At 37.8% G+C, this 25,025-nt stretch overlaps 2 protein-coding genes across 7 annotated transcripts in view; one reads left to right on the top strand and one right to left on the bottom strand.

The window, feature by feature from the left end:
* The window catches only part of LOC311605838 (uncharacterized protein), a 52,902-nt gene that overhangs the window by 13,166 nt on the left and 14,711 nt on the right, over positions 1-25,025 (top strand). Inside the window, exons 1-3 of one of the 3 annotated variants that reach the window (XR_014782104.1) lie at positions 569-654; positions 13,263-13,383; positions 21,121-21,319. Coding sequence is in view for 1 of the 3 variants with exons in the window: in XM_084796704.1 (XP_084652830.1) it covers positions 21,121-21,319 (199 nt within the window). In the remaining 2 variants the exon portion in view is untranslated. Of the gene's footprint in view, positions 1-568; positions 655-13,262; positions 13,384-21,120; positions 21,320-25,025 lie in introns of those variants that run through there. The other 2 variants (XR_014782105.1, XM_084796704.1) reach the window with 2 other exon arrangements.
* LOC311605836 (solute carrier family 7 member 12-like) lies at positions 370-24,249 on the bottom strand. Of its 4 annotated transcripts, none has more exons than XM_084796694.1 (4): positions 23,475-24,249; positions 18,359-18,490; positions 16,024-16,385; positions 370-635 (listed from the first exon to the last, which is right to left on the bottom strand). In XM_084796694.1, exons 1-4 carry the CDS (start codon positions 24,139-24,141, stop codon positions 516-518), a joined length of 1,281 nt encoding a protein of 426 aa, XP_084652820.1. In that variant the 5' UTR covers positions 24,142-24,249; the 3' UTR covers positions 370-515. The 4 variants fall into 4 exon arrangements, with proteins under 4 accessions (XP_084652820.1, XP_084652821.1, XP_084652819.1 ...); XM_084796695.1 differs by lacking the exon at positions 370-635 and adding an exon at positions 13,189-13,476 and having other exon boundaries at positions 16,024-16,274; XM_084796693.1 differs by lacking the exon at positions 370-635 and adding an exon at positions 13,189-13,476.

Here is a 25,025-nt window from a genome sequence, read left to right on the forward strand (position 1 = left end):
ATTGTATCAAGTTAGAACTTCTCGCTATTAGATATGTTTTACATGTTCCTCCAATTTCTACAAAGCTTCTTTGAAACCAATGTTCTCTCAACTTAGTTCTCTAATTCATAAATAAAACTTTACTGTTTTTTTCCTAACTAGGCTCTTTAAAAAGTGGTTAACTTTGAATTGTTTTGTGATCTCATTCTGAAGCAAGACGTGGGCTTGTTCTGAAGCCATAGTGAAAATGTGTTAGAGGATAATTATTCATCAAAGTTATATATGCAACTATTCAAGTTAATCACTGCTGCCTACCACTGCAGGATTTTTATTACTTCCAGAAATGTTTAACACCATGAATAAAAGAATTCGTCAAAACCAAATTAGAGTTAACCAGTTACCAGCTCTCTTTTTTTCACCATGGAGGAAGCTAGTGCCCACTCCACCAATAAGTGACTCAAGAAATCAAGTGTTTTGAAGGACATTGATACTGAATCATGGTATATGAAGACAACAAGCTCACAATTAAACGATGACTAGGATGTTTTCATCTGGACATATTTCCTCTTTTTTAAAGATGAAAATCTAGCAGGAACTCTGGATGCCACTTTGACTTTTTGAGGCAAGTTGCTGTCATTCTTTAGACAAATTGTTTTCTGCAAGTTAAACATTATGGTAAGTTGAATGATTTTTCTTAGATACAAAGTACAAAGGATTCAGGATTGCAGCAATAACCATTACTGTGTTCCATGAAATTTGGCAACTGTTCCAGGCTTTGTAAATATAAGAAAGGTTATGTAAAACATTAGAATTTTAGTCATTCATGTGTATCTTTGCTTAAAGTTAAGAAAAATAGTGCCATGTACCCTGGACACAAGACCTAAAAGACTCTTGGTAGTTCTGACTTGAAACGCTCGTTCTGTGAAGACCTGGTCTATAGTATGGGATTTTAGTATCTAAGATTCCAAAGAAGGGAAGTTGCCAACAGGCCTTCCCTCCACTTACCCTTGTGAGCCAGTATTTATGACCAATAAGACACAATAACATTAAGGGCTCTTATATTTTGGAAATAATAGAAAGATCTCTAATTAAATTAAGACCCATTCAACAGATGGGAGAGATAGTGAGGTTATAGATCTTGGAGGAGAACTTGATACCATCACTTTACTGAACCAGTATAATTCTTTTCTGCTTCTAAATATTTATACTCAAAACCAAGTTGGTTTTGTGCCAACTTGGCAGAAAAGTACTGTAGTCAGAGAAGAGGGATCTTTTTGGGGTCTGGAATCATGTAAACAAAACTCCAATACACTGTGTAGTGGAGCAAAATGTTTATTTTTCAGGCAACAGTTACTGGCACCTGAGACACAGTTTCAAAATCAGGGTTGAAAACCACAATCATGAGCAAGGTTTTATAGTCTTTTTTAAAGAAAAACAAAAAACAAATAAAAAACCAACAAAACAACAGCAAAACAAAACAAAACATAACAAAACAAAACCCCTAGAAGCAGAAAAGTTTGTACAGGAAGGAGGAGAGTAATTTTATCTGGACTGGTTAGTAACAGAAGGAATCCTTATGTTTAACAAGGCAGAAGTTGGCAGGCTCTGAAAGGGAGTCAGCAACAGCAATCTATCTTGGGACTAGAAATATCTGCCTGTCCTTGGTTAATATATGGTCTCTTTGTTTTCCCAGAACTTAAGGTCTGTGTGTATTAAGATGGGGGAAAGGGCCTAAGATGGCATTAGGGCTGTTAGTTTTTTCATTTTCAAGTGAGAAAATACATCTATATCATCAAACTATATGCAACATCTTAACTAGTCATTGATATAGGACATTTTCTTAATTAGCATTTGATGTAGAATGCCCAGCACAACCTCTAATTGGTTGTGGGTGTTAGTGCTGAGATAACATTCATGGGTTCAAGATCCAAGATGGAGGCGAGCGGTGTGGACTGTGTTTGAAAGCTCCAGTGAACAATTCAGGGAATTGCACAGATTTCTGAGCCAGGAACACCAAGGTCCCCACACCACGGCAGCAGAAGTGCTCCACGGTTCGGAGGGACCAGGGTGTGGAGGACCTGCTTGCCCCTGCACACGAGAGGAGCGCGGACTTTATCGGATCAGAGCAGCAGCGGCAGAGACAGCAGTATCACCAGCGGCACCAGCGGCTCCAGCGGCTCCGGCGGCGGTGGCTGAGGTTTGCAGCTCAGAGCCTTCCAGTGGAGGCGATTGGTGTGGTGGAGGGTGGGAGTTGCTGCGGGAGAGGGGACTCTGGACAGGATTTGGGTCTCATGGTGCCTTGAGACCCAAACTGGACTCAGCAGACAGTTCAGCCCCAGAGTCCTGGGTTTGCTCAGTGAGCTGTGCCGTGGAGACACTGGCTCAGCTCAGCAAGCAATTCTGCCTGAGGCTCAACTCCCCTGCTGTGACACAGGCTTAGCCGAGTGCTCACTTCCACCCTAGGCACCAGCTCAGTGCAGCCGCAGTTTTCCTGCTGTGACGCAAGCTGGGTGGAGCGTTTAGTTCCACCCTAGGTGCTGGCTCAGCGCAGCCGCAGTTCTCCTGCTGTGGCAGATGGTTTAGGCCCTGAGAATCTAGCTGAGCTCGATGCGAGGTTCGGGCCCAGTATCCCTGACTGGACTTGGCAGGGGACCCAAAAGGCTGTGGATACCTTGGCCTGATCCAACGCTCATTCAGAGACCCAGAACAATTGCAGGACCCACAGCAAAGGGGAGCTGAGGATCACTGGCTGTGAGAGCCCAAAACGACAGTGCTAACCTCCTGCAATCCACACCAGTGAAGTATCAGGGCTTCCAGCCTATGGAAATCATGAGAAAACAAGTGAATCTATCATCAGACTCCCCCCCCCCACCCAATTCTGGAAGTTACCCAACAAAAACAGAGACGGCAAGATGTCTAAAGGATAGCGTAAAAGCATACACAAAAAACCCCAAAACAACATGGCATCTCCAGTTTCCAGCTATCCCAAAGAAAACAACCCAGATAACTCAAATACAACGGAAACACAAGAAAATGACCTCAAATCCTTGGTAATGAGGATGATAATGGAGGAAACAAATAAAATTCGAAATCAGATGCAGGAAGACGCAGCCAAGCAGGTGCGAGACATAAAAGAAGCACATAGAGTGGAACTGGAAAATTTTCAGGAAAATGTAAACAACCAGATGAAAGAAATAAAAAAATCTGTTCAAGATATGAAGATGAAAATGGATTAAATGATAAACACACAGACAGAAGAAAAACGAGAACATGAGGCCTCGGAGAAGAAGGCGAATGACACAGTGCTGAGCTTTTCTAACAGAATCCAAGAGATGGAAGAACGAATCTCAAGTCTAGAAGATACAATCACAGATCTTGAAGCAACCATTAAAGAAAATGCCAAATCTGGAAAACTCCTGACACAAAACATCCAAGAAATTAAGGACACCATGAAAAGAAGAAATCTGAGGATAACAGGCATTGAAGAAAGAGAAGATATCAGACTCCAAGGCCCAGAAACTATTCTCAACAAAATCATAGAAGAAAATTTCCCCAATCTAAAGAAAGAGATGCCTATAAACATACAAGAGGCATACAGAACACCAAATAGAATTGACCAGAAAAGAAAAACTGTCTGTCACATAATAATCAAAACACAAAACATACAGAACAAAGAAAAAATATTAAAAGCTGCAAGGGAAAAGGGCCAAATAACATTTAATGGCAAACCTATCAGAATTACACCCGACTTCTCAGCAGAAACCATCACAGCCAGAAGGGCCTGGACAGAGATCCTGCAAACCCTAAGAGACCACAGATGCCAGGCCAGACTACTTTACCCAGCAAAACTATCAATAACCATTGATGGAGAAAACGAAATATTCCATGACAAAACCAAATTCAAACAGTACCTATCCACAAATCCAGTTTTTCAGAAGGAAAACTCCATCCCAAAGGGTCAAGCTACAAGCAAAACTACTCAGGAAATAGATAACTATACCATGCAAAAACACAACTACACAAACGCTCGACTGGAACCAACATCAAAATTAAGACTCTTAACAGTAACTGGTCATTAATATCTCTCAACATCAATGGTCTCAATTCTCCAATAAAAAGACACAGACTAACTGAATGGGTGCATAAACAGGATCCAACCTTCTTCTGCATTCAAGAAACACATCTCACCCATAATGATAGGCATTACTTCAGGATAAAAGGTTGGAAAAAAATATTCCAAGCAAATGGTCACAAGAAGCAAGTAGGCGTAGCCATTTTAATATCAAACAAAATGGACTTTCAACCAAGATTAATCAAAAGGGATGAGGACGGACACTTCATACTCATCAAAGGTAAAGTCAACCAAGATGACATCACAATTCTGAACATCTATGCTCCCAATACAAGGGCACCCACATTTGTAAAAGATCTGCTAAAAAGGCTTAAACCACACATCGATCCCCACACAATAATAGTGGGAGACTTCAACACCCCACTCTCTCTGAAGGACAAGTCATTGAAACAGAAACTAAGCCGAGAAATAACATCATTAACCAATGCCATGGGTCAAATGGATCTAACAGATATCTATAGAACCTTTCACCCAAACAAGAAAGAATATACCTTCTTCTCTGCACCCCATGGAACCTTCTCCAAAATTGATCACATCGTAGTTCACAAAGAAAGCCTCAACAGATACAAGAGGATTGAAATAATACCTGGTATCCTATCAGATCATCATGGGCTTAGGCTGCAATTCAACAACAGAAATAACAAAAAGCCTACACGTATGTGGAAACTAAACAACTCTCTGCTAAATGACACCTGGGTCAGGGAAGAAATAAAGAAAGAAATCAAGGAGTTTCTGAAATTCAATGAAAATGAAGGAAAAACATACCCAAATTTGTGGGATACATTGAAAGCAGTGCTAAGAGGAAAATTCATAGCACTAAGTGCCTTTAAAAAAAAATGGAAGCATTGCACATAAGCACCTTAACGACACAACTGGAAGCCCTAGAAAAAAAAGAAGCAGAAACACCCAAAAGGAGTAGACGTCTGGAAATAATCAAACTCAGGGGTGAAATTAACAAATTAGAAACTAAGAAAACAGTCCAAAGAATCAACAAAACCAAGAGCTGGTTCTTTGAGAAAATCAACAAGATAGACAGACCTTTAGCCAAACTAACTAAAAGGCAGAGAGACAGTATTGAAATCAACAAAATCAGAAATGAAAAGGGAGACATAACAACAGACACTGAAGAAATACAAAGAATCATAAGATCCTACTTTGAAGGCATATATGCCACAAAATTTGAAAATCTAAGGGAAATGGATGATTTTCTTGATCAATTTCACTTGCCAAAGTTGAGTGAAGAACAGATAAACAAGCTAAATAGTCCCATTTCCCCTACAGAAATTGAAGCAATCATTGATAGTCTCCCAACCAAAAAAAGCCCAGGGCCAGATGGTTTCAGTGCAGAATTCTACCAGACCTTCAAGGGCGAGCTAATACCGATACTCTTCAAGCTACTCCGAAAGATAGAAAGGGATGGAACATTACCAAATTCATTCTATGAGGCCATAGTCTCATTGATACCTAAACCTAACAAAGACTCAACAAAGAAAGAGAATTTCAGACCAATTTCTCTTATGAACATCGATGCAAAAATACTGAATAAAATACTTGCAAAATGAATACAAGAACACATCAAAGATATCATTCATCATGACCAAGTAGGCTTCATTCCAGGCATGCAGGGATGGTTTAATATATGGAAATCCATCAATGTAATCTACCACATAAACAAACTGAAAATAAAAAACCACATGATCATCTTTTTAGATGCAGAGAAAGCATTTGACAAAATCCACCACCCATTCAAGTTTAAAGTTTTAGAGAGATCGGGAATACAAGGCACTTTCCTCAACATAATAAAGGCTATATATAGGAAGCCAATAGCCAAAATCAAAGTAAATGGTGAGATACTCAAGGAAATTCCTCTAAAATCAGGAACAAGGCAAGGCTGCCCACTCTCTCCATATCTCTTCAATATAGTACTCGAAGTTCTAGCCAGAGCAATAAGACAACAAAAGGAGATCAAGGGTATTCAAATGGGAAAGGAGGAAGTCAAATTATCCTTATTTGCAGATGATATGATAGTCTACATAAGTGACCCTCAAAATTCCACCAGAGAACTCCTACAGCTGATAAACACCTTCAGCAAATTGGCTGGATACAAAATTATCTCAAAAAAGTCTGTAGCCTTCCTATACACAAATGACAAGCTTGCAGAGGAAGAAATTAGGAAAACTACACCCTTCACATTAGCCACAAGCAATATAAAGTACTTAGGAGTTACTCTAACTAAGCAAGTGAAGGACTTGTTTGAAAAAAATTTCAAAACTCTAAAGAAAGAGATAGAAGATGACATGAGAAGATGGAATGATCTTCCTTGCTCATGGAACGGGAGAATTAACATAGTAAAAATGGCCATCCTACCAAAAGACATATACAGATTCAATGCAATCCCTATCAAAATACCTACACAATATTTTAAAGACATTGAAAGTTCAATTCTGAACTTCATATGGAAAAATAAAAAACCCAGAATAGCTAAAACAATCTTGTACAATAAAAGGTGCTCTGGAGGAGTCTCCATACCTGATCTCAAATTGTACTATAAAGCAATAGTAATTAAAACAGCATGGTACTGGCACAGCAACAGGCTGGTTGATCAGTGGAATCGAATCGAAGACCCAAATATGAATCCACACACATATGGTCACTTGATTTTCGACAAAGAAGCCAAATTCATTCGATGGAAAAAGGATAGCATCTTCAACAAATGGTGCTGGTCTAACTGGATGTCTATGTATAAAAAAATGCAACTGGACCCATATTTGTCACCTTGTACAAAACTCAAATCCAAGTGGATTAAAGACCTCAACATAAAACCAGAGACACTAAGTCACTTAGAAGAAAAAATGGGAAAGAGCTTGGAACATATTGGCACAAGAGACAACTTCCTGAACAGAACACCAACAGCACAGGCATTAATGTCAACAATTAATAAATGGGACCTCATGAGGCTGAGAAGCTTCTGTAAGGCAGGAGACACTGTCAAGAGAACAAAGCGACAGCCTACAGACTGGGAAAAGATCTTCACCAACCCTACGTCTGACAAAGGTCTAATATCCAAAATATATAAAGAACTCAAGAAATTAAATACCACCAAACCAAATAACCCAATCGAGAAATGGGGCATGGAACTAAACAGAGAATTCTCAACAGAGGAATATCAAATGGCTGAGAAACACTTAAAGAAATGCTCAACCTCCTTAATCATCAGGAAAATGCAAATCAAAACAACTCTGAGATTCCATCTTACACCTATCAGAATGGCTAAGATCAAAAATTCAAGCGACACCACATGCTGGCGAGGATGTGGGGAGAGAGGAACACGCCTTCATTGCTGGTGGGAATGCAAACTAGTACAACCACTTCGGAAATCTATCTGGTGCTATCTCAGAAAAATGGGAATAGGGCTTCCTCAAGACCCAGCTATTCCACTCCTTGGAATATATCCAGAAGATGCTCCAGCACACAACAAGAAAATTTGCTCAACCATGTTCATAGCAGCCTTATTCATAATAGCCAGAACATGGAAACAGCCGAAGTGTCCCTCAATAGAAGAATGGATAAAGAATCTGTGGCACATATACACTATGGAATACTATTCAGCTATTAAAAACAAGGAATTCCCAAAATTTGTGGATAAATGGATTGAGCTAGAAATCATAATGAGTGAGTTAACCCAGAAGCAGAAAGACTCAAATGGTATATACTCACTTATATCTGCATATTAGCCCAAGGGGCATGTCCCACGAAAGCCTTCACTTACCAGGAAACTGAGACAGAGGAGAGGACATTCTAGTGGGATTCTAGATGAGAGAATCATGGGAGAAAGGCAAAGTAGAAGGACCCAGAGGGTCCTAGAAGCCTACAAGTAGAACATTAGGATAGGCAGATTTGGGCACAGGGGTCCCGCTCAAACTAAGGCACCAGCCAAGGACAATACAGGCGGTAAACCTTAAACCCCTACCCAGATCTAGCCAATGGACAGAACACTCTCCACAGTAGAGTGGAGAGTGGGATATTACTTTCTCACATACTCTGGTGCCTCATATTTGACCATGTCCCCTGGAGGGGGAGACCTGGTGGTACTCAAAGGAAGGACAGCAGATTACCAAGAAGAGACTTGATACCCTATGAGCATATACAGGGGGGAGGTAATCCCCCTCAGGAACAGTCATAGGGGAGGGGAATAAGGGGAAAAGAGCAGGGAGGGAAGAATGGGAGGATACAGGGGATGGGATAACCATTGAGATGTAACAAGAATAAATTAATAATGAAAAAAATTAAGAAATAAAAAATAAAATAAAATAAATATTCATGGGTTCTATAAAAATGCAGACTCAGCAAATCATGTGCGGCCCACCAGTACACAGCAATCCTCCTTGGCCTTTGCATCAATCAGCCTCTGTCTCCAAATTCCTGCACCATCTGAATTCCTGTCCTGCCTTACTTTTATGATTAACAGTAATGTGGAAATGTAAATCAAATAATCTCTTTCCTCCCACCTTTGGTCATGGTGTTTCATTACAGCCATTGTATTCCTAATTTATACAGAAATTGGTACCAGGATTGTGGGATATTGTTGTGACAGTGTTGACCATGTTGTTTTGGTTGTGTGATGGAAGGACATTGGAACATTGGGCTAGAAAAGCTATTGAGTGTTCAAAGACTGATAAGCTTTTCTGTCTGAGCTCAGAAGACAAGAATATTGCATGCAGTGCAGAAGGTAAAGGCCTAGTTTGTTAAGTCCTAGAGGGGTATTTGAGAGGCACTTAATGAATCTTTATGGAGGCCTTTGCATAGTTTGAGTTGAGAATATATGGTTCTTGTTAGCTGTGGCTGAAGAATCAGCTGTGATTACAACAGATAACAACCACTTTTTATAGAGTTTCTGACCCCTGGGACCTAGTTCAATTATAATTAAAAGATTTATTGGTTAGTGCTCTGGAGACAATGAACTCTAAGCCAAACTTGATATTGCTGTGTACAAGGAGTTAAGAGAAGGGTTTTTAAACGCAAAAGCCACAAGAAGACCTTCATTAGCTGCCCGAGGAAGCCAAGACTCTCTGCCCTGCTAAGATTAGGTAGTCAAGGCACCCTCAAAATATTCCTTGAATGTCTGCATAAGTAGGTGAGTTATATTAACCAAAAAGTAGATAGTCATAACATAGCAAGTAGATGATCATGGCTGTATATTTTGGGGTTTTAGGAGGGGATTATTGAGTCAAAGTTACTGGAAACTTATCTTCCAGGAACTGGAGTGAAAGGCAAATGGCTAGTATGTACCAAGATGGATAAATAGAATAAAACAGAGTTTCTTTTGTCATCAAACAGTTAAGTAAAACCGTTGCTTTACTGGGATGATTGATATTGGTTACCTGGAATCAAGACATCAGTGGTGATTTAGAAGAGAGTAGCATTATTGAGGTTAAATTTTCTGGAGAGTGTCTTCTCAGAGTTGGCATAGAAAAGCTACACTCCAGAGTTGGCTAAGGTTGTACTTCAGTCTGGAATCTGGGCTTAGTATCGTGTCAGAATCACCCAGAGAGTGCTGGTTTTGAAGGCAAGAAGGAGTCGTGAAAAGCAGCTGAGGTTTGGCACTGTAATAGACCATGATAGGTCATTAGAGAAGATGCAGCCTTGTAGCACTTGAAGCCCTAGCATTGTAGGAGTCATGGAGAGATGTAGAAGCTTGGTACCACAGAGAGAGCCAAGAAGTTATTGGGGAAAGTGAAGCCCACGTATATCAGAGAACCCAGTGTTTTCGAGATGCCAGTAGCATAGGATGTCCACCAAGAATAACAGTCTGATGACCCCCCTCAAAAAAAAAAAAAAAAACAAGTTGCATGTGCTGTAAAGGGTGGAGCCAGAGAAGTGACCTTAGCCCCTTAGAGGAGCCCAGAAGATTATAAGTGAATCTCAGATATTGGAACTTTAGCTATTTATACTTTGGAGCTTGTTTTTGCTTTGCTTTGGTTGTGACTGTGCCCTGCTTCTTCCCTTTTGAAGTAAGAATGTATTTAATTTAGTTGTGATTTCCCAGGAGCCCACAGTTGAGAGACTTTGAACTTTAAAAAATTTTTGGAATTTTAAAGACATTTTATATTTTAAGGAGACTGAACTTTTAATATGTTTGAATTTGTAATGACTGTGGAACTTATTTTAAAATTTTACATTGCGATAGTAACATGCCAACATGGTATATATGAGAAAGGAAAAGTATTAACTGGAAAGTGATGTGTTTGTGTTTCAGAGTAACAAGAGGTCAGTTGTACTGGCTAGCTTTATTTAAATGGGTCAAGATAGAGTCACCAGAGGGAAGGGAGCAGTAAGTGAGAAAATGCCTCCATAATTTGGCCTGTGGGCAAGAATTTAACTTCTGAATGATGTGAGGCATTTTCTAGTTGGTTACTAATGAGGGAGGACCCAGCCCATTGTGGATGGTGCCACATCTTGACAGACAGTCTTGGGTTTTATTAGAAGACAGGGTAAATAGTCAGAGACCATTACAGAAGGCCATAACAGTGGCTCCAAAATGTAAGGGAAACTTCATTTATGATATCTCAAAACATGGTTGCCTAAACAATATCAGAAGAAGTACAACTCTGATATTTATGCTAACTACAAAGAGGAAGTCTCTTGAGCCCCAACACCTGGAGAAGCTACAGGTGACTAAGGAGTGCTGAGAGTAGGAGAAATAATAGAGATGTTATCCCTGTTTTAGGGCTTCTGTTTTTGTGATGACACACCATAAGGAAAGCAATTTGGGGAGGAAATATTTATTTGGCTTACATTTCTACAGCACTGTTTATCACTGAAGGAAGTCAAGACAGGAACTCATACAGGACAGGAACCTGGAGAAAGGAGCTGATGCAGAGGCCATGTAGGGGTGCCACGTACTGGATTGCTCACCATGGCTTTTCCAGCCTACTTTCTTATAGAACCCCGCAGGAATCAGAAAAATCCCTGTCCCTTTGTTGGCAGTCAGTAACAGCATGTGTGCATGGAAGAATCCTACTCTCCTCAAGAGTTTCATAGTTTTGTCTTTTTCCCCTTTTCAAATCTTGAAAGACAGGGTTTTTCTTTATGATGCTTCTCTACCAATTTCAGCACAATCCTGTCAAACAGGGCATTGCCATTAATAAGCCATCTATTCTTTATTAGTATATTTAAGTCTGAAGTTAAATTGGGTTTGAAAATAATTAACTTTTGAATTATCCTTAAGTTCTATGACTTTTTCATGATAATTCTCACTGTATTTAATTTATTTCTTAATAGAAATGGGGATATATAGTAGATATAAACATGTTTTTGTTTTGATCTCAAGTGTGAGATGTTAAACAGACGTATAACAGAACACACGGTGTTTGTCTACTGGAAGAGGAACTGCCTCTTGATCTTTCCCCACTGATAAATATCCTAGTATGGACTCTGAGAGAATATGTGTGTGTATATATCTATATCTACCTCTATATCTACCTCTATATCTATCTATCTATCTATCTATCTATCTATCTATCTATCTATCTATCTGCCCAAAACAAGGGACTTTACTTTTTTGTTTTGGCATCATTTCCTATCACTCCTTTTGAGGTGCTCCTAGAAAGAAACAATCCAGAGAAAGCTTCGAGGTTCTGGGTTTAGGCTGTTGTGCTTGCAGCTACCTTTGCTGAATTGCTGGTTTGCTGTTTAAGGGGACTGCTGGAATCCTGACGTTGAACAGTGGAATAGATCAAAAAAAAAAAAAAAACTGAGTCTGACCATGTCTACTTCTCCTGTTCACGTCAGCCTCTGCTCCTTCCTGTCTAGGGTTGGAAGGGAGGGTTATTCCTCCAACTAAGGAACCCCAGATAAAGCAGGTTTGAAAATGTTCAAAGCCCACAAGAAAGGCCGTAAGCTATGAAGGCATGAAGCTCAGGACAAACACAAAGTCTCACATGTGTTGCTCCGTGTGCGCTTCAATACCAACGCGGACGTATTGCTCTGAAAAACAGAGCACTAAGGAAAATAATGAGGAGGCTGCAGAATATGCTAAACTTTAGGCCAAACTAATGAAAAAATGCAAAAGAGAAACTCCAGAAACAGACTGCCAAGAGATCTAGTCTGTCCTCACTGAGATCTTCCACTTTTACATCAAAATCCAGACAAAGAATAAGTTTTTAAGAGGAACAACTAATCAGACCTTGAATATCAAAAAATTAAAATAATGAACAATAAAACTGACAAATTAAATTTGATAATTTGATATAAATTCACTGTGTGTGATTACAAAATCAGTATTGTTAAATTTTAAATTTACTAAATGACAATTTTATTGATGTTTAATAATAATAATAATAATAATTACTTAGGAAGTACATTGTGAAATTCAATGGATGTTAAACTCATAGAAAGTAATAAAGGATGAAATTTAAAGTTGAGAGTTTTTATCTAGCCCCAGCTAGCCCCAAATAATTGACACAGAGACTTTGGTTTTATTAAAAACTTGTGCACATAAAATAACTGACCAACACTATTCTAAATTTATTCTCTAAGATAATCTAACTGCCTCCTAGAGTAAATCCTGTGTTACTTGCATTTCAAGGCTTTCTCTGTTTCAGGTGTTTTCTCATCCTGTCTTCTGGACCTTTCCTCATGCCTGAATCCTGCTAATTCTTCTCCTTGCTGAAAACAGAGTACAGCCCTACCTCTCTACTGCTCAGTTGCTGGCTGATGAGTTTTATTGACAAACCAGACCTTAAATGAGGAGCAATGTCTATACAAATTTGAGACAGGAGATTCTTAGAATAAGTCTCAAAATGCTATGTCTAGATTAAAACAAGATATGAGGGCAGAGAAATCAGCATTCTAATAATACAAGAATGATTTTTACGTAGTGCACAATAATATTGTGCCAACAATTTAACATTTTTATATAATTTAATTCTGTGTTTAGAACCTTTGAGTTCCTTGCCTCTTGATAGTCACAAAAATTACTGAAGCTCGGAGGGTACCTTGTGTCACACAATTTTAGGATGTGGCAGATAGATGTTTATGTAGTAAATGATTACATAAAATGTACTAATTCAAACAAATTATATTGTTTTATATTTTAATAATTTTTATAGTACTTTTCCTCTAAGACATAAAAATTTCATCTATATTTCAGGCGGAGAAACATTAAATAGCAATTGCAAATAACAAGTGATCTTATCAAAAAATGGAGAATGTCGATTAAGATGAACATGAAGCAAGTAATACATAAATCCACTTAAAAGAAAGATGGCCTGGTAGGTAATCTCTATCGTGGGAGTCTTAAACATTGGCAGAATAAGTATAAACAAATTAGACGATAATGTCCCAAGTAGGAACGGCAACCACACCTACAAGTAAAAAGAAAATTAACATAAGTCATGAATCTATTTTCAAACAAAAATTTTTTTATGGTTGACTAAGAACTATAAGAAGACTAAAAACATGTCCTAAAATATATTTAGTGGCTCAGGCTCAGCTTCACAGACTAAGAAGAAGATTACTCGGAGGCACAACACTGTAATCAGAAGTGACTCCATTTACTCCACATATTTTAGGAAATTCTCTCACTGCATAAAACTGTGACATTCGTCCACTAAAATAAGTGCTCTTCGCAGGCATAGTTGGATGGGAGTCTTTAGAAAATATAATCCTCAGAAACAGAATTTATCCTGACTGTTTTTGTTATTTTTGTTATTTTGTTATTTTGTAATTAGTTATTGCAACTTCTGATTTGGGTAAATAGGCCTTAACTGTTGTAACTGAGTATTTACTCATAATACATATTTAAAGCAGTGTGGACTAACTTATTCTGAAGCATCATCATTAAATAATAAAAATAGAAGAAGTACAGGACTCACAGATACTGTGCTTGAAATACAGTAGTCACTCTCTTGGTCATATATGTCTCCCAGAGTTAGCCACAGAACAGCACCCGCATGAAACGTACGGACTTGGTTACATGCTTAGGACACATAAAGCAGAGTCCTGTCAAGAAAGTTAGCTCTCACTCTCCAGCCTTGTGTTCTGGGTCACTTAGTGAATCAGTCACTCATAATGTTGATCTCTAAAGTCCATTATGAGAATCATATTAATATACTTCAGGATAGTGTGCTCCACAGTATTTTTATAATTCTATTCTCCATCTTCCATGAAACTATTATGATGGTTGTGATGTAATATTGGTCCCCATTTTTTTCTGAACCACTGATAAGAATGCCTCAAACAATTGAGGCACTCAGATTGTATTTTTAAAATCAATGCATGAATAAAATAAAAAAAATATATATCACCACTCAACATGGAGAGTCGTTAAAGAAGATATCTTAGAAAGAAAAGAATGTGAGAGATTTAATAGGTTAGTATTTCTTAAAGCATTTCTAGTGTACCAATCTATACAAGAATCCCATAATGAATAATATTTTCATAGCTTAATGGAAAAGAAATAAACCTGTATTTCCAGGGGTCAGTCTGTGAATTTAAATTTCAATAAGAAAACACAAATATATATTATAGTGACTGACAGGAAGCATAGAACTATCAGTTTATTGCAACTTCAAATAAGAAAGTATCTGAAATTTACTATGATTATAATATGATTAAGTCATAATGTCTATGACATCTCATATGATTCATATTGTAGCAAGGTATAGCTTGTATTTGGATAAGATTGATTAAATAAGAAAATAAGGGCTGGAGAGATGGCTCAGAGGTTAAGAGCCTGCTCTTCCAGAGGTACTGAGTTTAATTTCCAGCAACCACATGGTGGCTCACAACCATCTGTAATGTTATCTGATACCCTCTGCTGCAGATAAAGCACTCATACACAATAAATACAATAAATAAATCTTTTTAAAAAAGAAAATAAAATGAAGGAAATAAAGATACAAAAAGGAATATAACTGGTTAAAAATAAGGCATGCCACCAAGCTCCAAGCTCTCTATGCATTCTGAAAGCAGACACCAAAAGTGCTGTAAAGGCTCACATGCTTCTGTGCCAAAATTAGAGTAAATTTCCACAATATGTTCCTTACAAAATAACATATTCATCATGTTAGGAAATGAACGTGTGGCTCTTGTTCCCTTTTGTTAGTGTGCTTAGCATGAGACCTACACTTATCTTGTGGGTGTGTGTATGGGGGGGCATATTGAACAAAACATACCAGCTCTCTGGCTGCGTCAGCATGCTTGCTTCTTGTTTACTGGATATTCTGTTGTCAGCAAGGTCTTTTCAAGAAAAAGCTTACATTAAACATGGCTGGCTGCACCTATCATAATGGCAAATATATGTTGACATCTATCTTTGTTCAGCACACTAGGCTTTGCCTCACTTTGCGACTGCAGCTCACTAGTGGATAGGTTATTTCAGGGAACATATGCTGGGCTCTGTGCATACAGGTCAGTTGTAAAGCAGTTATCTGATTGATGTGTTTAGTTCCAACCATAAAATTTAAACCTGTGAACAAAAAATGTTCTAAGAGTTTATAGTAGTGATTCTATCTTGTTAATAAAATGAAAAAAAGTTTAAAATCACCTAATTGATGATTTCATTATCATCTTACAGAAATTAGGTACATCTAGAAAGAAGATAAGGGTAAATAATTTATATTGGGTTGTTAACTAAGGAGATACTTTTGAGCATGTACAAAATTTTAGCATCCTCTCATTATTGCATAGTCTAGGAAAGTTGAAGAAAATGACATTTATTTTTCTGTGAAGAATTAGTGCTAAGCTTTTACATAATAAAAAGCAAGCAGAATGATCCATATCCATAAGCTGTAGACCCATATTAAATGTTTTGAAGACTGGTATCACAATTGGTGAGAGGCACATATACAGCTGAAACAATATTATTCATGTAAAGCAAGGAGAAATGTAAAGCCTTTGTTTTGATTTACCTTGTAAGGCCTATGTAGATGGGGCTCCTGGTACCTCAGTTTAAGTAAAGCTATCATGTATAGTACTTCGACAAGTGAGCTTGCCAACATTAAGTATTTGATTAACTTGATTAAGTTTGAAGGAATTACTGCAACGGAAGATAGGATGATGATCTTAGTGACAGCTACAACTGGGCAGCTGTGGTTGTTAAGCATGGAGAAGAGGAAAGGCAGCTGTCCTTCTCGGCTCGCAGAGTAGATGATCCGTGATGCTGAAAGTATTCCACAGACAGTAGAGTTCAATATTGAGAGGGAAACCACCAAAGAAATGACCCACTGCATGAAAGGGCACACTCTGTCTATCCATATGCCAGCAATAAAATCTATGAAAATTAAAAAGAAAGTGAAAACGCCAAATTCAATGTCACAACAATAACAATTGTCTATTTCTTCCCCTATAAAAATGTGACTTAGAGGCTATGTCCTTGAGCCAGAGTCTCTTTCCTCACTTAGTGACTCTCCTCTGTCCTTGTGTGTTTTGACCCAACAAATGAATCCAAAGTGGCTGCTTGCCAGCTGGTAGCCTACGCCTTGTGAGGTGTATCATGGCTCTTGTCCTTCTTGTGTGCCACACTGCATACATTTGTGTACAAACAATGGGCATTTCCAGCTAGGTTATCAGGGAATGGGGCCATGCTAATTCTAGAGCAGTGACAACACATGAAATTGTCTTGGAATCACAATTGTCCTAGGGCTCAGACATGTCACAATGGAATATGTTATGGTATTTGTATCAAAATCGTGCTCCATCATCCAATGACCTTGTGTGGCAGGCACTCCAACTCTCATTTATCCCACATGGTTTTGTTTGTGCTAAAAGTACCCCTGCACATCTTCCATCCAATCTTCATGGGTATTGGCTTCTCATTCTCCTTCCTTCCGTTCCTCTTCGCTGCGGCTCTGTCACATTGCCCATCTAGATTTCTTCCTCTTTTCTTTGGCACAAACATTTGCCCAAATGCAGTAATCACACATATAACACTAGTTTAGAATTTGCTTCTGCAAATGACAGGAACTAACCTCTTGGGGAGACTTCAGGGTCCATGGGCAGCCTGATCATGGTAGCCTTCTAAACTGCAGCAGTCTACAGACATGAAAGGTCCTACAGAGAATAAATGTGCTCGGCTGAACATCTCCTAAGCAGCTAAGCTGAAGCATGTGAACTGAATGCATGGTTTTCATATGCCAGAAAAATACCTAAAGATCTGTCAAGAACCAATAGGCAAGTGAAATCGTTGAAACTCTTGTGATGTAAATTGAAGAGTCCGATATTTTCTGTAGAAAAAATATCTTCTTAAGTAGTAAGCATAGCATAAGGAACATAAGAAATTTCCAATATGCTTTAAATTTGATTTAAAAACATGTACTATAAGATTCTTTATAAACTGAAGTCAAAACAAAGTGAAAAGTTTAATTTATGAAAGGCTTATACTTTTCATGACAATTTGATGAACTAATAGCTTCAGAACTTTCCCCTATTTCCAATAAAAATAGCTAAATACCTAGCATTTTTCTCCTGTTTACTGCAAATCTCGTGTTAAGCTTTTTTTCTCTGACATGTCTGGTCCAATATGCAAAAGGACTGTTATTCAGATGCATCATTACTATCAATATTTGAATACAGTCACTTTAGTCCATTTCAAATTTGGAAACTACCTACAAGGCTCCCCAGCACAAGATACACTTATAATTCACAAACAAAGCATTTGCACTCAGTGACCATGACATTAGAATCAGTCCTAAAACAGGCAGCCAGAAGGCTTGTGGTCCAGGCTGTCCATCCAGGGGGGGCATGATTGGGCAGGCAAAGGGGAATGAATTTGTTCTGGAAATAGCAATTTTTTTAGAGTCTTATGTGCCACTGTGCAGAAGAATCCCAAGGTTTTTCTGAGTAGGAAGATCAAACTGTTTCCTGTGTGTGTATATACATGTAACACATATGTATGTATGTGTGTGTAGTGTTTATGTGCTCACTTATGTGTGTACATGCCCATGCAGAATTGTGTGTATGTGTGTGTTGTGTGTGTGTGTACATATGCATGCAGGAGTATGTGTGTGTATGTATATACAGTCACAGTTTTGTTTGTATACAAGCATATACAACTGTGTATGTACACACACATTCAGGAGTATTGCGGGTGTGTGTTTGTATGTATCTATATATGTTTATATTATGTACAAGTGCAGTTGTATGTTTGTATGCATGTGGGGCATATGTGTATATGGTGTGTGTGTGTGTATGTGTGTGTGTGGTGTGTGTGTGTGTGTGAGTGTGTGTGATTATACTTACACGTACCTGAGGAGATGATTTCCTGAGGAGACAAGACTGCCAAGTAGGACACATTAGTCAGTATGTATAAGACAGCCACAGTAGACGTACCAGAAATCAAAGTTTTGGGAATTGTTTTACCAGGATTTTTTACTTCTCCTACAAAACAAACATTAGCAAAAGGATGTGTCATTGTAAAACTTGAATGTTTCTTTGTAAAAAGTAGTCTAATATTGTTTTTTCATTTGCTTGGTTTGATTCTGCTTTTTTCTTATCCATCTTCCCTGGAAAAATGGCATTTTCTATAATCTTACACTAAAAATGAAAGGATGTAAGTTAGTGAGTATTCCTTCCTTCCTGTAAGAGAAACAGAAACATTTCAACCTGCTATTGAAGAGAGGATAAAACTGTGGTTAGGATAGTTCTATCACCAGAGCCTGCTGTCACCACAATGGATATGGTGATGCCTCAGAGACCAACACACGGCCTGTCTAAAGTCAGGCACACGTCTCAACAAAGTAGCCTGGCCCTTGGACGTGTATGCCCCCTCCAAATTAAGGATCAGAAAATGTGGCATTACTTTTATTGGTGCTAATCAAAAATGTCAAAGGGCAAATGCATAAATCCATAAAATTCTGGATCCATGAAGATCCATGAATTATGTTATAAGCAATATTGGTGCACGGCTAATGTGGCAGCTAGCTCCATCCAGTGAGGGTTTGTGATTCCGCCCTGTTGGTATGCTCTTTGAACACATGTGCCATCAAATGCAGCAACCCTTAGTTTAAAACAATAGATTTATAACCAGCAGTGATCTCAAAATGTGAATGTGTCCTGGTGCAATGTGATGAAGTTGGTTGGGTTAGAAAGTTATAATAAAAATTTTCTGGATTGGCAGAATCCAAAGTCTTGAATAGATCTGGGTCAGCTTCCACGAGGTTGTTGATTTTATTAGTTAGGTTTTTGTTACTATGGTAAATACATGACGAAACAGGTTGATTTTGGTTCACGATTGGAAGATATAGTTAGTTCACCGTGGAGGCAGGAGGCAGCTTAGCACACAATCCACCGTCAGGAAGCAGAAAGTGGTTTTGTGAAAAATGAACATGCAGTCTGGGGAGGCTCTGCTTTATTAAGCCTTCAGGCTCAACTGGAAGACTCAGGAAGCCAATGCTCTGAGATTGTCTTTAATCCAGTTTCCTACGTGTATAGACTGTACAACATCATTTTTCGGCTTTCCTGTTATTGGCGGGTGATAGGCTTGGATGTTAGATGACAGCACTAGGGCCACTAGGAAGCAAAGCGACAGAACTGGGGTAGTTAAGGTGAGAACAGCTATTTTGTGCCTATCTATTTCTAAAAAATTGAGTTTCATCTGAGGTGGGAGGTAAGATTTCAGAGGAGGGATATGGAATATACTATTATTAGTCAAAAATACAGTTCATGGTTTTTTTTCCAATTTTTCTTATCAGAACAAATGCCAGAGCCAATCTTTTTTTCTCCTTTTTATTTATTCTTTAACTCACTCCTATTGGATACTGTCCACAGTTAAAGGAATCTTTCCATTTGATTAACCTAATCTACACAGTTCTTCACAGATATGTTCAGATGATTCTAGATTCTATCAGTTGACAATATTAACTACCATATTAATTACCAGCTTCTTATTTTCTAGTTTTGATAGAAGAACAATAGCCTCTAACTTTTAAAAAAGACATCTGCCTTCTATTGAACCTTTGCTAACTAAACATCTCTTTTCTCAGACTATAACAGACTCTTCTAGGGAAAGTCTTAAGCTCCAAACAGAGGAGGGTTACATCTAGGAAAACCACAAAGGAAGCATCGTCAAGAAAAAAAAATCAGAGAAAGAATAACTAATATAATGAAAGTATAAAATTGCTATAAGAAAAAATATATATAATGGTTATTTTATTGGATTAAATATGTATTTCCTAGGATTAAGAGAAAAATAGAACTGACAAATTTAATATATATTGTTTAAATTGTTTGAAGTTTATTTTTATTTTATGTGTATGTGTGTATATTTGTGCACCATGTGCATGCAGTGCTTGTGGAGGCCATAAGAAAGTTTCAGATCTGGAACTGGAGTTACAGTCAATCATCCGGCATTTTGGTACTTGATACTGAGCATGGATCCTCTGGAAGAACAGCTAATGCTATCAACAACTAAGCCATCTCTCCAGCTCCAAATGCTAATAGGTTCTGATAAGTATATGCAACTTGTAATCATTAACAGGTTATATAACTTTATAAGGCATACGATGAATATAAAACGTGTTTCTAATATATAACAACAAAGGGCCATTTTATAAGAACTATGCATTTATAGGAGAAGTACAGAGATAATTTAAAAGGCAGTTCCCTTAACAGTCAGCATGTGGCAACAAGTCGAAAGTTTCTTTATTGTCTCCCAGCGCGCCGGCCCCCCCCCCCGTGTGTGTGTGTGTGTGTGTGTGTGTGTGTGTGTGTGTGTGTGTGTATACAGTTTACTGTGTGATACTACCTAAATGTATATTGCTATTTGGGATATCATTTTCTAAATGCAGAATGCTAACGATCAGGAGAAATGTGAATTTTCAAATGAGGGTCATGTCAAATACTAGTCCATTTTTGTCACAAGAATATACATCCAAGCTTTAACAGATAGATATGATCCTATAGATAGATAAGGTAAAAAAAGTTAAATAAGGTCTTCAAAAGCGTGAGAGACCTACAGAATATGCCATTTAAAGATGCTTTTAATAGCTTAATGATTCTTTGACAACAAGACAGGTTAACTCCTGGCAACACCCAGCCTACCTCAAGAAGATGATGAGCATCAAAGAACCTCCTTATGGAGATGGCTTCAAATGTGGCAAACAAGCCACTGGGCAAAATATCCTTGTTTCTGCCACAGACAGAAGTCTGCCTAAAAATGGGCAAGCTTGGATGCAGGCAGAGTCAACGGCCAAACTCTGCCAAGACAGGGTAAGTAAGTCCTCAATAGTTCCTGCCTCACAAATATGTCTGTCAGATATATTAGGATAGAAGACTGCAGATGATGCTTCAGTGTTATACAGAGTTTTGGGTGACTGTCGGGCACCAAACTGTCTCTGTCATTTTTTCCCTTTTGGAAGCTGCTAACCTGTACTTCTGGTTCACTTACATAATTAAGTTTTATTCCTTCTCAAGTCTCTGATGGTGTTGAAGACCAGACAGTTTAGTCCTACAATTAAGCTTAGTTGTTTTTTTAGGGGTTAAGAGGTTTTTAGGTCAAGATAGATGTTTTAAGTTAACAGAGATGAGATATGATATATATTGATTTTTATTCATTATTTTAAACTCACCAAGAGAGGAATTATGTTTTATACAAGGTTTCCAAATACAATTAGTCAAAACAACATTAATGTAATATTTTTAAAAAATGGTATCTATCACTTATCAGTTGCTTTATGATAGTTTTATAAAAATTTTAAGTATTTAATAATATTTTATGTTATATTAAAGACAATTATGTTTTCAGACTTTTAAAGTAAAATATATGCATTAATTTAAAAAAGAAATGTTAGAGGATAGTAGAGTAAGTAGTTACAGATATATTTAACCCATTTCATGTATCTTAAAATCATATATTAAATATATGCAAATCTACTCTTAAAGTAAAAATAGAATCCTTATTGAAATATCCAAATATTGACAAATATAAATTTGAATCAAGGGATCTTTATGGCCACTATTCCTGAACAGGATACAAAAGCCACAGTGAACATGCTGAGTAGAAGAACAGATGCGTAAACTCAATACTCAAGCATGAAAAGTTTCAAGGAATTTTGATCTCAGTAATGAAGAGAGAAATAAGCAATTCATAGACACCCACTGTAGTCTAAAGCCGATGAGGATGGGAACATGTGCACAGCTGTAGCTCTACTGTCTAGATTAACGAAATTAATCTCAGCGCATGAGCTTAATTAATTACCATTAATTAACTGAATTCCAGAGACCTACTATGGGCTTTACAACAAGTCAAAAGAACCAGATAAATACACAAGAAAAGGTGGAGTCTGGGGAGTTAGTAAGCCCGTAGTTTCACATAATAAGATAAACTTCAACAAAAATTTACTATATTATAAAACATGGGAACCCACCAGTTTTAAATACTTCAAAATTTATACTTAAATGGCTAGCAGAAATCATTTAACTTAGAAAAAGGTAATTAATTGATCAACATTCTTATACTGCAGTGTTTTGTTGTGCAGCACAGTGGTCTAGCTGAGACAAGCAGCTGAAGAAAAGCCCTATGTGTTCTGAAGAGCACGAGACAGGTCCAGATCAACAGCCCTAAGAGTATAATATAGAATTATAAAATACATTTTAAAAGTAGCAGGAAAAAGGGGTGTATTTATGTTGCTATATGGAACTGTGCAGCTATTAAGATCCAAAACTTTAGCAAAATATTAAAAGGCTCAATAGTCAAAGACATCCTTGAAATAGGTCACACACACACACACACACACACACACACACACACACACACACACACAACCAAAACAAAACAAAACCAATTTTCTGTGCCATTTTCACATTACAATATGAAAATTAGGGTCTTATGAGCAATGAAAAGATAAAGAAAAACTTCTCAATCAAAGATGTCTTAATTTTTCCTTTTCAAAACAAATATATTTGTTTGTTTGCCTCTTTTGAGACAGAGTTTCCCTGTGTGGCCTTGGTTATCCCGGATTTGCTTTGTAGAACAAGCACTGGCCTCAGACCCAGATATTCACCTGCCTCTTTCTCCCAAGTGCTGGGATTATAGGCGTGCCCAACCACGCCTGGCTACTTCTGTATTTCTGATGTAATTAATTTCTTTAAAAATATCTCAAAATGATTAATGCAAATGGGACACAATTAGAAAATACAGAAAACATTAACTTACTTTTGAAAACCTAAAACTCTAAATGTATGAGAGCCTAAGGAGCATGCAATTCCACGCAGTTTACTTGAAAGACAGAAGTTCAGCAACAGCCATATAATACAGAGAAAAATAAATTCAATTACAGAGTGTAAAGCTATCACTGCTATCTTTCCACAGACATTCTGACAAACACATTTTCCTGCTACCAGATAGGTTTATGGATGTATTTACCTGCGATGTTGAGCAGGAATGTTGTTCCTGAGTATGCGTATGAGCCTTGGAGAATGGCTTCTGCTATATGTGCAGCATCAGGAAATTCCGTGTCTAAAGTATTTTCAAACCTGGACACATTCTCCTTTTTCCCAATCACTAACAGCACAACTCCAGTAAAAGAAATGAAACAAAGAAGACTCATCTTCATCAAATTATTGATAGCATTAAACCAAGACAGTGTATTCACACCTTGAGCGTTGAGAATTCCAAGTGACCACAAAATGGCCAAAGCCAGACATTTCTTTGAAAGCTCTGGAGCTGGGCTTCCAGTATAGAAAGGTTGAATTAGAAAACTTGCTATTAGTAAACTATTAGTAGCCAATCCAAGGGAATAACTAAACACATTGATCCAAAGATCAAAGAATGCTATAGAAGATCCAAGAGACCTTTTCAGGAAATAATAAGGCGCTGCACTCACAGGGAAGGTAGTCCCCAGCTCTGCAATACATAGAGCATTCATAATTTTTAATAGGGCACAAATTGCCCAAATACTCAAGGAGATAGGGATGTTCAGTGAGGAGTATTTTAATACCCCTTTAGGAGACACAAAGATCCCTGCCCCCACTATCGCACCAAATAAGAACATGTTTCCATGGAAAAATCCTACTTCCCTTAGGAGTCTCATGTTTTCCTATTTCTTCTTTCTCAATCCTCCAAAACAGATTCCAAATTTCATATGAGATACTACTGCCACAATTCCTCCCAACTGCAAGTCTCCCTAACGTAGCATATTCTCTAGACTGAGCTGTATTGTCTATTCCACATGACATTTATTTTTGAACTTGAGTTGCAAATAATTAGCTTGAGAATTGTCATCATATTTTATGATGTTTTATTTTTGAAACCAGAGTTAAAGTAGTTAATGTTAATAATTATTGTTTTTGTTGTTGAAGATTGAACCAATGTCCTCACCTAGCCTAAGCAAACATTTTATCACTGAGCTGCATCTTCAGCCCTGTTAATAGTTTTTGAAGACACACATGCCATTGGTTAAATAAGTAACTCCTAATATTGAAGCTAAGGTTTTAGCAGTCAGTCAATGGGAAGATTATCAGAATTTTTCAAGGACCAACACTCCAAATGCAGGGAAAACTTTTATTTCATTAAAAAGTATACCTTGGGAAATTAATGACTGGAGTGACTTTTATAGAGCATAAAAGAAAGTGCAGAGGCCACAGTTGGTCCCCTATTTTATTTCTATATCCTTGGGATTCATCCAGCACTCCTGATGCAAACTCGTGAGTCCTCTAACTCTTTCTCCTTTGGCATCCTCAGCCATTTGTCCAACTCATCCTTATTTCTTTGTCACCCACTGCTGACTACAAACCTGTTGTTTTCCAGGGAACTTACAGTGACTACACTTGGTGGGGACTTAGGTAGGCAAGTAAGGCCCCTTTCTCTCCTCCATCTGGTATGTGTAGTTAGGAGGGTTTTGTGAACCCACCAATGGTAAAAATAATGACACAGAGACTTTAATATAGTTTAAAGCCTAGGCCTTCAGCTGGTACA

Source organism: Acomys minous (assembly GCF_964271855.1).
Source record: "Acomys minous genome assembly, chromosome: 9".
Classification (NCBI taxonomy): Eukaryota; Metazoa; Chordata; class Mammalia; order Rodentia; family Muridae; genus Acomys; species Acomys minous.